The sequence below is a fragment of the Hippopotamus amphibius genome, chromosome 13, assembly GCF_030028045.1.
Source record: "Hippopotamus amphibius kiboko isolate mHipAmp2 chromosome 13, mHipAmp2.hap2, whole genome shotgun sequence".
In the NCBI taxonomy this organism is placed as follows: domain Eukaryota; kingdom Metazoa; phylum Chordata; class Mammalia; order Artiodactyla; family Hippopotamidae; genus Hippopotamus; species Hippopotamus amphibius.
In genome coordinates this window covers 57315056-57327698 of record NC_080198.1, presented here as the reverse complement: position 1 = coordinate 57327698, position 12643 = coordinate 57315056, and the positions used below count along the sequence as shown (strand labels likewise).

General features: G+C 30.5%; 1 protein-coding gene across 2 annotated transcripts in view; it reads left to right on the top strand.

Moving 5' to 3' along the window:
• PCDH10 (protocadherin 10) overlaps positions 1-12643 on the top strand; it is a 38039-nt gene that overhangs the window by 15899 nt on the left and 9497 nt on the right. Inside the window, exon 5 of one of the 2 annotated variants that reach the window (XM_057706485.1) lies at positions 2859-2966. The exons of the other annotated variant lie outside the window; for it this stretch is intronic. Within the exon in view, the coding sequence (XP_057562468.1) occupies positions 2859-2899 (41 nt within the window). The 3' untranslated portion in view covers positions 2900-2966. Of the gene's footprint in view, positions 1-2858; positions 2967-12643 lie in introns of those variants that run through there. 2 annotated transcript variants of the gene reach the window in all.

Genomic DNA, 12643 nt, shown 5'->3' with positions numbered 1-12643 from the left:
AACATTCTCTGGAGTTTAAAAACAGTTATTTTTTTATACAGAATTCAAGAATTTCTTTAAAATTGTAGACGTTATTTACAATTACTGAGTTTTTCATTTGACACAGTAAGTGATACATAAAACCATCTAGATAGTCTGAGAAAATCAGGAACATAAAAATAATTTAAGTTCAAGTACATAACTGGTAAAAGTTACGTCATTAATGTAATTTAGAAAAGTCCAGTATTTAAAACAATATGTTTAATATTATTTTTGTAATCATTCTTGCTTATGATTTTGAACATTATCTCTTCAGATTTTTTTGTCTGGAAACAAGTATATCTCTCAGTTTAAATCAGCCTATACAATACAGTACTAAAGGTATAAGGGTTTGTTATTTGGAAACCTGTTAATTTCTTGTCAAAAACATAATCATTCCCTAAGAAATGAAAACAATCATAAGATAAATAGCTGATGAAATTCCATCTAAAATGTATTTGTAAAATCTTTCATTTCTTTAAAGGTCATACAATAATAAATTATATTGAATAAATTGAAAAAACCTACATTGACATCATGATTTTTAAATCCTAAATCCATGAAGTTTCCTACAATCATAAGATTATAGGAAACCATCTATTGAAAAGTGTTACAATTGATTCTGTTTTCCTATCATACGTTTAGAGTAGTCCAGGTGTGTCAAAAAAATCAGTCACTCTAGCTGTCTCCTGACCTACCTTTGTTTTTGCATACTTTTGAGCCCTTTTAAAATTTCAACCCAACTCACACATCCCGTAATGTAGAAAAAGATGTCAGAACTTTGAAACATTGCATTTAGACTTCTTTTCAGTAACCCTCATTTTAGGAAAATTCTTTTTGGCACCTATGTTTTTTCTACCTAGCACTTCAAGTTTTTAGTTGTTTGAAATTGTAGAGTATGTTTTGTTGAGTCACACCTCTTCCAATTCCTTTGTTATCTTAGTCTGCCCTCTGAGTTTTCATAATTTGTTGAAGTCAAGATAGTGTAGAGCATGTATAGAATTCAAAAGAAACTGACTTTTCTTACTGGTACAGATTACCCTCATATTTACGTATCCCTGTGTATTGTTTTCTCTGGGATTTGTATATTCCTTTAATGTCATAAGAATAGCATCACTTTATCAAATATTAAATTCCACAAAAAGTATTTTTATATGTGGCCTTTTAAACATTTTTGTCTCTTAGGTCCATATGTTACTAAATGAATGGACATCTTTTTCATTATTTTTTCCTTTTTTAATAGATATGTTTTTTTATGTTCACTTTTTCTGCAAGTTGTGCCACTTTTTTTTTTATATAATATCCTATTTCTGAGATTTTTGTTCTCCCACTTGTCTTTATAAGAATACCTCTAGATTTGTGAGTCTAACTCATTTTCTCACTTTTTTAGTGTATTTCTTTGTGATAAATCTCTGGTCTTTGAATCACCCCAGTATTTCTATTTTTCCATTGAATTCTTTTATTCTGTAATTATGCATCAATCCCTCATAATCAAAATAGTTTACTCGCATCAACTCTGTGAGCAGGAAACAAATGACAACTCAGGATCAGAAAAAACCTGAACCTAGCTCATATTCTCTATATATCTACTGTTAGAATTAAATGTTCACTGAATTTTACAATATTTCACTTCTTTGAAAAACGGTAATCTATTCACAATTTATATTATTACTCCAGTTAACTTATGTAGTGACTGGGACCTTTGTGTACTCTAGATAAGTGAGATATTACTAGATTATTTTGTTTCTTCTCCTTTAGTTTATTGACTAGTGGTCTTCCTCAACTAATATGATTTAAAGTGAAAGCTATAAAAATCTTTCTGAGGTGCAGATATGAAACAGAAGAGTTCATTTTACCTCTATACATCTGGCAATTTCTGTAGGCAGTTTGTGTTTTACTTATTCAGACAGCAGTGCTTCTCTGTGACTTCACACGTAATTTAAAAAATTTGTGCCTTTGGGTGCGTTGAAACTAGTTAGTATCCAATACTCTCTTGGCATAGTTAGACGCATTATCCAGCTATGTATATTATAAATGCAAAATAATTATGTGATGGAAAATGAATAAATGGACAAATGAGTGTTTTTAAAGTATCCAAATTTTCTTTAATGCTGTCGTCATACTTTAATATACACACACGCCTACACACAGTTTTCCAGGCAATTCTCTTCTTGTCTTCCAATTAAAAAAACATGTTTCAAACTAGTTGTATTTCTATCTCTATAGTACGTACAAGTTTTTATGAGGGAAGACAGATTTTGAACTCATTCAAAATATTGAAATACACCTAACCAAGGTGTTTTGTGAAATCTGATGGTGTTTTTCAATACTTTAAGATTTTAAACTTCTTTTGATTTATTAAAAGGACTTACTTCATATTCTAAGGAGGAATTAAATGTGTTTTTAATTTCTTAACTCTCTTAGAATGTTAATTGCTCCCCTTTCTTACCAGGTCTGTAAAAAAATCTTTTACGTGTTTTATTTACTAGCAGCTTTCATACTTTAGCTCTCATCCTTCACATTTTTATAAAGCTAATATATACATACATATATAGTTTTTCTCTGTTATAGTCACTTATTTTTCTTATTTAGTTCCCAGGTAGGAGTTATTTATTTGCATGTTATTAATTACATTTTTGAGTTCATGGATACATGGTTAAATAAAACATTTAAGGTCATATAGATAAGCCAATTGATTAAAGTAATTTATATCTTTATTCAATGTTTTACACTGCTTAGTGATTCTTCATCTACTTAAAGCAGTTTATTTTGTACACACTTTGCATTTTATTGACATTTAGCATATTAATATTATTTATATACCTCATTTTATATTACAGATCATTTTCATCCTCTTTCTTATTTTGTACATTGGAAATAAATCCATGTAAGCATTTGTCCATCATGTGAGCCTAACAGGAAGATTATCAATTAAAATAGAAATAGAAACATTCAATGAAAAGGAATATCTACTTGGGAATTTTTCCTGCCTCATCATACTGAAGATTTTTGGGTCAAAGTTTAAATGCACTAAGTTAAGTTATAAAGATATTGTAAACAAGTCTGGAATATACAAATTCAATTGCTTATAAATATTATTAAACATTGTTCAATACTCAATGTGCCAGACTTTTTTTGAGTGAGTCTGCGTCTTCTGAAATCCTTTTAATAGGAATTAGATAGTATCATTTAGACAATATAGCTTGGACACTGTTTTGGACTATAAGGTTCATTGTTCAAGATTAAATAATACTACTGAATCAAGATGAAACTCAGCATAATGTGAGTCAATTTAATGTTTCCTAAATTATAATAAAAATGTTGAAAGTTTTTTATCGAGGTCTAAAAAGTTTCCCTGATTACTGCATTAGTGATTTCTAATTACCTACATCAGTTTAGGTACGAACAGTACAGAAAATTTGAAAGATTGAACCCCAAAATGTAATTAAATACAAAAGGACATGGATAAAAACAAATTGTAAGCTAGAAAATTTACAGATAAAAATCAGGGTTCTATTTCTGATTCTTTAATTGATACAATATGCATTATATTTACATATCATGTCTAGGCACTTAACCATATTCTTTCTCCTGGAGATACATTTCTTTTAACTGTAGGGATTGAAAAGATTATACGTAAACTTTATTTCAATAAAATTTTTTAACCTGTATTTTAATGTGTTGCCCAAATTATCAAAGATAGCTTTTAAGTCATTGAGTTCAACAAGTGATTATAAATATATTTTCTGCATTCTATTTTCATGATTCTGTTGTATGGATACAGTTGTGCATTTATGCATCCCATAGAGAAGCATTATGTTTTTAATTTAGTTTAATTTTTAATTATATCTATCAATTACCAGAGAAAGAACAGGCAGGGATTAGGCTTAACATAAGAGGAAATTTATTTAACTAAAAGTTACTTCATTATCGGAAGCTGTTAACATGATAATATGGTGTTTTTGAGAAACAGATAAGTGATACAATTTTGGTTGTCCCTTTATTTTTTAAGCTACCGGTTGTATTTTTTGAGGACCAGTTCATATTGCATAATATAGAAAATTAACCATGACACTGTACAGGAAATAGATTTCTGTATTATGAGGAAGACATTATTTTTGCTACTTGTTAAATTGTAATCAGTAGGGCTTTTTTTCTCTTTTAATATTGATGTTAGCTGGAATCCTACACTAGATTCTAATGTTACTTGCATTGGATATTTAATTGTATATTTTACACAAACTAGGAAATTGACATTAGTTTGTCATCAAGTGTGCCAAGGTTCATATTTATGCCAATAACTATGATTTAGCTGAAAATTGGATAATGACTACATTATTCCATAAAGAGAATATTTGTAAATGTTTCTGTCAAAATTTTCCGAAGTGTTTTGAAAACTAAAAAAGACCTAAGCCTAGAAGTAATACATGAATAAAATCAATATCAAAAGTATATTTCCTGGGTTAAATTTTGAATCACTCTGGATAAATAAATAGCCAGGATAGAAAGCTTCTCTCATACCTAGCTAAACATCATTGGGCTTTGTCTCAAAGGGCAACATATTGGTAGAAAGTTCTGAGTCAAAAATGGCAACAGCAGATAAAGTATATGTAATAAGTTGTCTTGATGATATACACCTGATGGTGTATTTAAAAGAAAATACTTCATATGTAGGTTTAATCAAAATAGTGGTAGGAGTAATAGGTCCATAGATATAAGAGTTAATGTTATAGTTTGACAGTTGCTATCATTTTATTCTTAAAAAATTATAGAAAACCTGGAAACTAACCTGTAAAATTAGTATACAATTATTGTACCTTTTTCTTTCACCATTAATTAATCTGATGCGGGCACCAATCCCCTTGCTAGTCACTAGTAGTATGGCTTTAAGGTTTACTTGCCATAGAATTATTCCACAGATGATTACATTGGAGGTCATGAAATCTAGATCTATTTTGGTGAATATATATTGATTCTTGACTTACCTCAATCTTTTTGATAAGAGCAATGGTAATAGAGAACAATATTATGTAGAGCCCATACATTCTACCAAGTTATATTTTTAAACATTTTTAAAATGATGGATAATTTCAAGCTTATTCAAAAACGAGAATAGTTTACTAAACTCTCCATGTTCTCCAGCTTAAACAATTATCAGTTCTTGGCTAAATTTGTTTCATCCAAAAGCTAATACACTTCCTCTTCTTTCAGATTTTTAAAGCAAATCCAGAAACCCTACTGTTTAATCCATTAATATTTCAACATGTTTATTAAAGATAAACATAAACAAAAGAATAACATTCCTCCTAAAGAAATTTTCTTGCTATCGTTGATTGGTTATTATTCAGATTTCCATAATTTTCTCATAACTATTATTTACATTTATAATTAATTTGATTCATGATTAAAAGAAGGCTTGTGGGTAACAATGCTTTTTTATTTTTTATTTTAAAACTTTTGATTAATATATAATATGCACATAGAAAAGCACAAAGATGACAAATGTATAGCTCAGGAAGTTTTCACAAAAGGATCACACGTGTGTAATCAGTGACCACATTAACTGGGTACTGTGTCCAGTAGCCAAAACATCATTAGTATCTCAAAAAGTCCAGCATTCTGTCCCCTTTCAATTACTACCACCCAAGGGGTTACCACTGTCCTGGGCTCTAACCAAAGATTAACTTTTCCAGTTTTAGAAAAGTATATAGTTTGAACTAGTACAATATGTTTGAGTTTAACTAAAATGTAACAGCCAGTCTCTCCGATAATATAGGGAAAGCAAATATCATAGCTAAAACATGTCAGTGTGTAAGCTAAAAAAGACAATTTAGTTAGGGTGTATTCTCCTTCGATATGATTTCTCTTATTATCTTTGGAGTTCTTATCATGTCTAATATTTCACAAATACTTGATACTTATATCTTCTTATTGATTGAAACATAATCTTCTGTTAACTTAGTGCTGTTTTACAGAAACACATACATATGTTGATTTGAAAACCAGATTATGACGAAAGAGTAGAAAAGTTGAAATGTCTCTGTTTCACATTTTTTAGAGCCTAGATTAGAGGGTTGTGGCAAATTGATGTTTAAAGGAGACTCTGAATAAAGAGATTAACATTTTGGAAAAGAGCGTATCTGAAGAGAGTCTAAAGGATTGAGGGACTGTGAATTGAGAAGAAAACGGTAGAGGTGACAAAACAAATGTTAAGTGTTTAAACAAATATTACACAGATAAGATAGTGATCTGTCTTTATTGAGAGCAGAAAAGAGAAAATGGATCTATATCGCATCCTGAGAGATTTAAATTACACATTATGGTAAATATCCTGACCCTGACATTGGTATTTGCTCCTGAGAGATATGGAAATACATTACCTAGAAAGTTTTACAAGCTACAAATGTATGCATATGCCAACTGTAATTTGGTGGAATAGCACTTTCTAGCCCTGTGATGTATTCCCACAGAATGCTTTTCTAACACTGGGATTGATTTAAAGGAATGAGGGATGAGACTCAATTTTACTAGGGAACAAAGGAAAGGCAATTGAGAGAGCCTGGGTTTTTATATATATTTTCTTCCTGTTTCTACATGGATGACTTCTTATCTTTCATACTTTGGAATTTGGGGAAGGAAACATTTGGTTTCTTAAATCCTTTTTTTTCCACTCTCACGCATTGAATTGCAACGAATGATTAGGTGTTCAGGAACAGAAATTAAGAAATCCTAGTTTTAGAAGGAAATTTGGGGAAATGTGTAGTGCAAAAGCTGAGTATGAAAATGTCTAGTATATTATATATAAGTAATAAATACCATAGAGTATGTCTATTAAAAGTATACATTACAACTTAAAGATTTAAGACTTCATATATAATAATAATAATAATAATATAATAATAATTTATAAAAGGAAAACATGACTATAGATTTTAAATATCTATATGAAGATATTTTAAATATTTTAAATATCTTTGTCAAATATTGAATCTTTTCTTTAATGAGTTGGCTTAGTTCTCTTATAATAAGAATTTTCCATTTTGGTATCATATTATCCTCTGCTGAATTTTAAGGAAAATCCTTGGTGTCAGTTACTGTGAAATGGCTCACAAATAAAAATGCAACAGCCATCATTAGTGATTCAAGGTCAAGTTGCCAACTTTCCTTAAATCTAGTAGTTATATGTGCTTCTTAATTATTTTGCAAGATATAGCAAATGGGCTATATATGATCATTGTATCTTGGGTTGATATTTTGGAGAGTAAATTAAAATGTAGCATTAGCTTGGTAATGTGGAGGCATAAATAATCATACACTGAAGAAAGGAAAAATAATCAAATGGGGGAATTGTGTTAGCTAAACAGTCATGCTAGATTTAATAATAGTAATAGCTACTACTGAGTGCCTATTTTATAGGCATGAGAAGATGAAATAAGAGACAATACAATTCCATAAATATGATAGTTCTTCTCATCGATCAAGGGTCATGAAATAAGCTCTATGAATTTCAGGCTATAGTAAATAATTTTAGAATAGTTTATGATTATATAGTATAGTCAATTTTATATAGGCAAAGGAGGTTTTGGTATTAGGCAATGTGGAAATGCCTCTTGTTGATAAACTGGAGTGAATTTTAACTCCTTTGAACTTGAATTAAAGCTAAGGATTTGAGAAATCTATATTTTTAAATTTTGAAATGGGGAAGATAATTATTTCTCAAATTATAACAACAAAATATTGACTCTATTGAAATGTGACTGGGAAAGGTATACATATATATTTTAATGCAGGCTTACTTTAGAATTGTTTTTAGGAAAATACTTGACATTGAATAATTTTATTTTCATCTCTCATAATTAAAATTGAGCTTGAAATCTAGAAACATAATCCTTGAGAACTTAAATTGCTTGCTTTGTAGGAATTCTTCATAGGAATTTTGATTTCTTAATGCTTATAAAGTGTATGCTAATATATCTAATATGGAGGAATATTATCTTTGTTTTAAATAAAAATATTTAACATAATTTACAAAGGGCATATTATATTGCTTTGAAATTAATTTTAAATCTATGTCTTTTTAAAAATCTCAAAGGTTTTCACATTTCAACTACTTTCTAATTCTGAGGGGTAGATCTCAATAAGTCCTATTGTTTATAATACTATTCTTTATTGTAAAGTAGTGCCATGGCAGTCAAAACTGTACAAAGGTTTTTAACCAGCTGTTTTAAACGGAACTTCCCAAGCTACTGACAGAAACAGTGTGACCCTCATTCAAGACAACTTATTATCGAGGACCTACTGTATTGTAGGCACGGTGGTCTTCAGTTTTGCTTGCCCTAGATCTAGATTATATAAATGTTCTCAAGACCAGCCATATATGAAAATGATTATGGCTCCTGAACTTATCACAGACTGATGTGAAAATAGGATCAATATCTTAATTTAAAATACAGATGTAATAACTGAATCAGTTGAAATACTCCTGAGAGATAGCCAGGGGGAAAAATAGAAATACTATGAGAATTCTGGTTGAGAAGGTGTAAAGGACTTCAGATTAATTTCGTTACTAGCAATCACGCATACCCTCAGGCATGTTCACTCTATCAGGTTGCCATACCTCCTGCACAGATCAAAATAACTCATATTGGGTCATCCAAGTGTCATCTGCTCTGGGCCATGCTAGAAATATGCAAAAGCATTTTTAATTATTGATATCCCTCCACTCCATACTTCATAATACCTCATAAAAACTTCCTTTGAAATAACATTGAAAAAAATGAAGAAACCAACCTCGGGCATGTTACAATACCAGTGAAAAGTTTTCCTCTTCCTTTACAGTGTATATGAAGTACAACCTGCTCACCTACTTGGATTGTGGAATCCTTAGTAAATATTTTAAAAAATACTCTAGTCTTATAATTTTCAGGATAGGTTTTCCTAAGTCTCACTCATTTCATTCATTTTGACTTTATGATAGGTTGGAACGTTTAATTTCACAAGACATCATTTTCTGATTTTGTTCTCAAAGTATACATGTACTTCCCTTGGACTCATAGCCTGCTACAGAATTACAAGAGTAGGTCTTTATACTGGTCCTTGTATCAGAGTAGTGATGTGTAATTAAGTGCTCTGATTGTAGAGCCAATCTCTGCCAAGGTTCAAACACTGATCCAGCCAGTTACTCGCTGTGTGACCTCTGTAATTTCTTTAATTTTCCTGTAACTCATTTTCCTCATCTGTGACATAGATCCTCAAAAGCTCATTGTAGAGATTAAATTATTTAACATATTTAACGCAGTGAGTGCCTGGCCCAAAGGAAGCACTCATTAAGCGTTCAAGGCAACCATATATTCAGTTAAAATCGGAACAATGACATCAGCCTGAGTATGGAAAAAATTTAAATTCTGGGTTTAAATAGAACTAATTATGCTTTCTTTTACTCCCAGGGAAAAATCAGGCTCCAAATGTTCTTTTCATGATATATCACTATTTTACATCTGCAGTATATATTCTTTCACATAGTACATACGCTTTAAAAGTACAGTATCCCTATTTTTCTTTTTCACCTGTGAAACCAATGAAATGGATAGAAGAGAACCAAAGGAATAATGCCCAGCAAAGACTAAGCTTTGTTTTATAAATGATGTTAGTCACAAAACATGATTACAACTTTAAACATTTCACATTCTCAAGTAAAATAACTTAACTGGTTCATTTCCAATGAGTAAAGATGTTTGATTATGTACAACAAACAGTAAAAGTAATCTGACAATACTCTTTGTTGAAACAATAGATTTTTATTTCATATAGAAAGCAGCATATTATGTTTGATGATTGTAAAAAAATAAAGAACTTATATTTCTTCAAGTCAAAAATTTTAAAATATGATACAAATAGATGTCCATACCCAATTTGACTTCATCTACATTTTGACAATTGTGCTAATCTTTTAGAGTAAATTCTGGCCTCAGGCAAGATATTGGTACTTCTAAGAGTTCTGATATCCCTGTATGAGAGACACAAATGCCCTAAAATTATCACACAAAATAAATGTAAAGAGTCTATTAGTGTGGAATATTGGGTCTTTCTATAAGGTATACCAAAGATATTTATGTCTGCCATAATCAGTCTCTACACACAGAAACCCAAAGATTTTCCTGCCTCTTTTTTCTTCCCTAAAATCCTATTATCTGATAAACCTGATTCTCTCAGTCAGCCTTATAGTTATATTTTTGTACTTTTGTCTTTCAAAGAAAGAACTAGCAAATAATGTCACAAGCGCTTTTGAGAAATGCCTGAAAAAGTGCCCCAATTTTACTTTTTGTTTATGGCGTATTCATTGGACTCTTTCAAGTATAATTCTCATGATTTTATGATTCTCTCTGTTTTCTGTCTTTTGCCTTCCACATCAGTTTTGCATAGATATCATGATTTTGCCTAGAAAACAGGAGGCCTAACAGCTAAGTTCCAGTGCCCAGTTACATGCATCATATGTGCTTATTTCTTTTTATGTTTATGTCTCATATAAAAACAAAAAATTCTCATTTTTTTATAAAATAGTGGCATTTTCCTGCATGTCTAGTGTTATTTCCCAACTATGGAAGAAATGAAATCTTAAAATAGATTTCATTGTTTTTTCACTTAACATACCTATGAATAATATTAGTGTCAACTATATTAAGCATTGTCTCTCTTCTCAAAATGCACTGGTTTTCATTGATTTTTTAAGTTTCTTATCTCATTAACAGATGGATAAGATATATACTAGAATAAAATGGCTTTGGGAAAGATCCCTTCTGTGTAATCAAGGAAGGATTTACAGAATCCTACTTTGGGGCAAATATTAGAGCACAAACTGTGTGATTTAACTGATAGACAAAAAGGAGTACAGACTTGCATGAAGAAAAGTACAGAATTAGAGAGCAAATAAATACGGTGAAGTGAATATTCTAGGTTGCTAAATCTGCAAGATAAATCCGGGGGGAATAGCTTTGAAAGTTAAGCTTTGAAAGTTATGATTTATGTTTTGGATAGATTCAGACATGTTTTACATAATAATGCCAAAGCTAACGATCGTTAAAAACTTAATATGTGCCTGGCATTATTCTAAGAACTTTTCAGATATTAATGCATTTAAACCTTACAATAACCAAATATAATAGGTATTCTTACTATACCCATTTTATATATTATAATATTAAGAAAAAAGAGATGTTGGGAACCAGCCTATGGTGTCTGTTGACATGTGGGAGATCCAAGGTTTTTTTTTGAGACCATCTGATTCTAGAATAAATATTTGTAACCAATTCACTACTTGAATCCCAGGCTTAAGAAATTGGACACTATTTAGAAGGAAGTCGGTAAGGATTTGTTGCATGGGGTTTAATTTTTGTTTTTGTTTTATTAGCACAGTGATATGCAGTTGTCAAACTTTGTGGTGATAAGGGCCTGATGGAGAATGATAGGGAAAGGATCAGAAACATTTTGGAAAAAAAAAAACAACCATAGAATTAGAATTCTAAATGTAACAATAAAAGGTAAAGAAAGTAGTTTATCAAGGATAGTTTTCAAGTCTTGAGACTGGATAATTGGGAGAAGGTTGTATCCCCAATCTCGCAATTTATTATGAGACAGTGTAAAAATCAAGCGCTCTTTCTTAAATTACGACTTTTAGAAGTGAAAAGTAAACACTAGGAAAGATGATAACTGAAAATACCAGTAGACTGAGGTACAATGAGAGTTATTTTTGGATAAGAAAGATTTGATCAAGTGTATTTGAACTTTAATCACTTTAAATATGTTATTTTAAATGCCATGATTAAAATTGTCCCTGTGTCTTCACCATTTCTGTGAGTTGCAGACCAGATGTTCCTAGGGTGAGATTTACTTGTGAGGGTCTCTCTTTGAAAAAATAAACCCTGAAGCAGTATTTTATTTAAAAACAAAAAAGATTCATATAAAAATCTTATATAAATCATATATAAATCTGATAAAGTATATTTAATATTAGTCTGTGATCATTATATGCCTTATTTTTTCTTTGTTAAAGTTTGTAGAAAAAAATGTCCCATTCTTTTCTACAGGTTCTTAGCTTTAATTGCTGCTGACAGAACCTGAAGCTTGAGATAGTGGGACAGAATCAATTCCTTGAGCAGCTCATATCACCACTTTTTTTCTGTCACAATTATCCTTAGAATTGAGTTATCAGCCACAAAACATCCAGGCAGTCATTTTGACTGCAGAACACTTTGTCACTTTGGGAAAATTTAGGGTGATGGAATGCAAACTATTTCCAGATGTGTAAAGTATAAACCCTGGATCCTCGACTGGGATCTGTGAGAAGACATGGGCGTACTTTCTTTTGCATTCCCTGAACCCAGTCTTTAATTCCTAATTTACCAACATTAATGAAAACCCCTCTACGTCTCTGTCTGGCTTGCACTGCCAAATAATTAGAGAATTTATTTATATTCATAGACATTTGACTTTATTCTCCTTTTTAAAAATTTTGAGAGGTTTTCTGTTTCAGTTGCAATAATGTTCACATTTTATTAACTTTAAAACTTTTTTGTTTAAACCTGGCCTACATTTCTTTGGTTTCATGCCATTCAATGACTGATACACT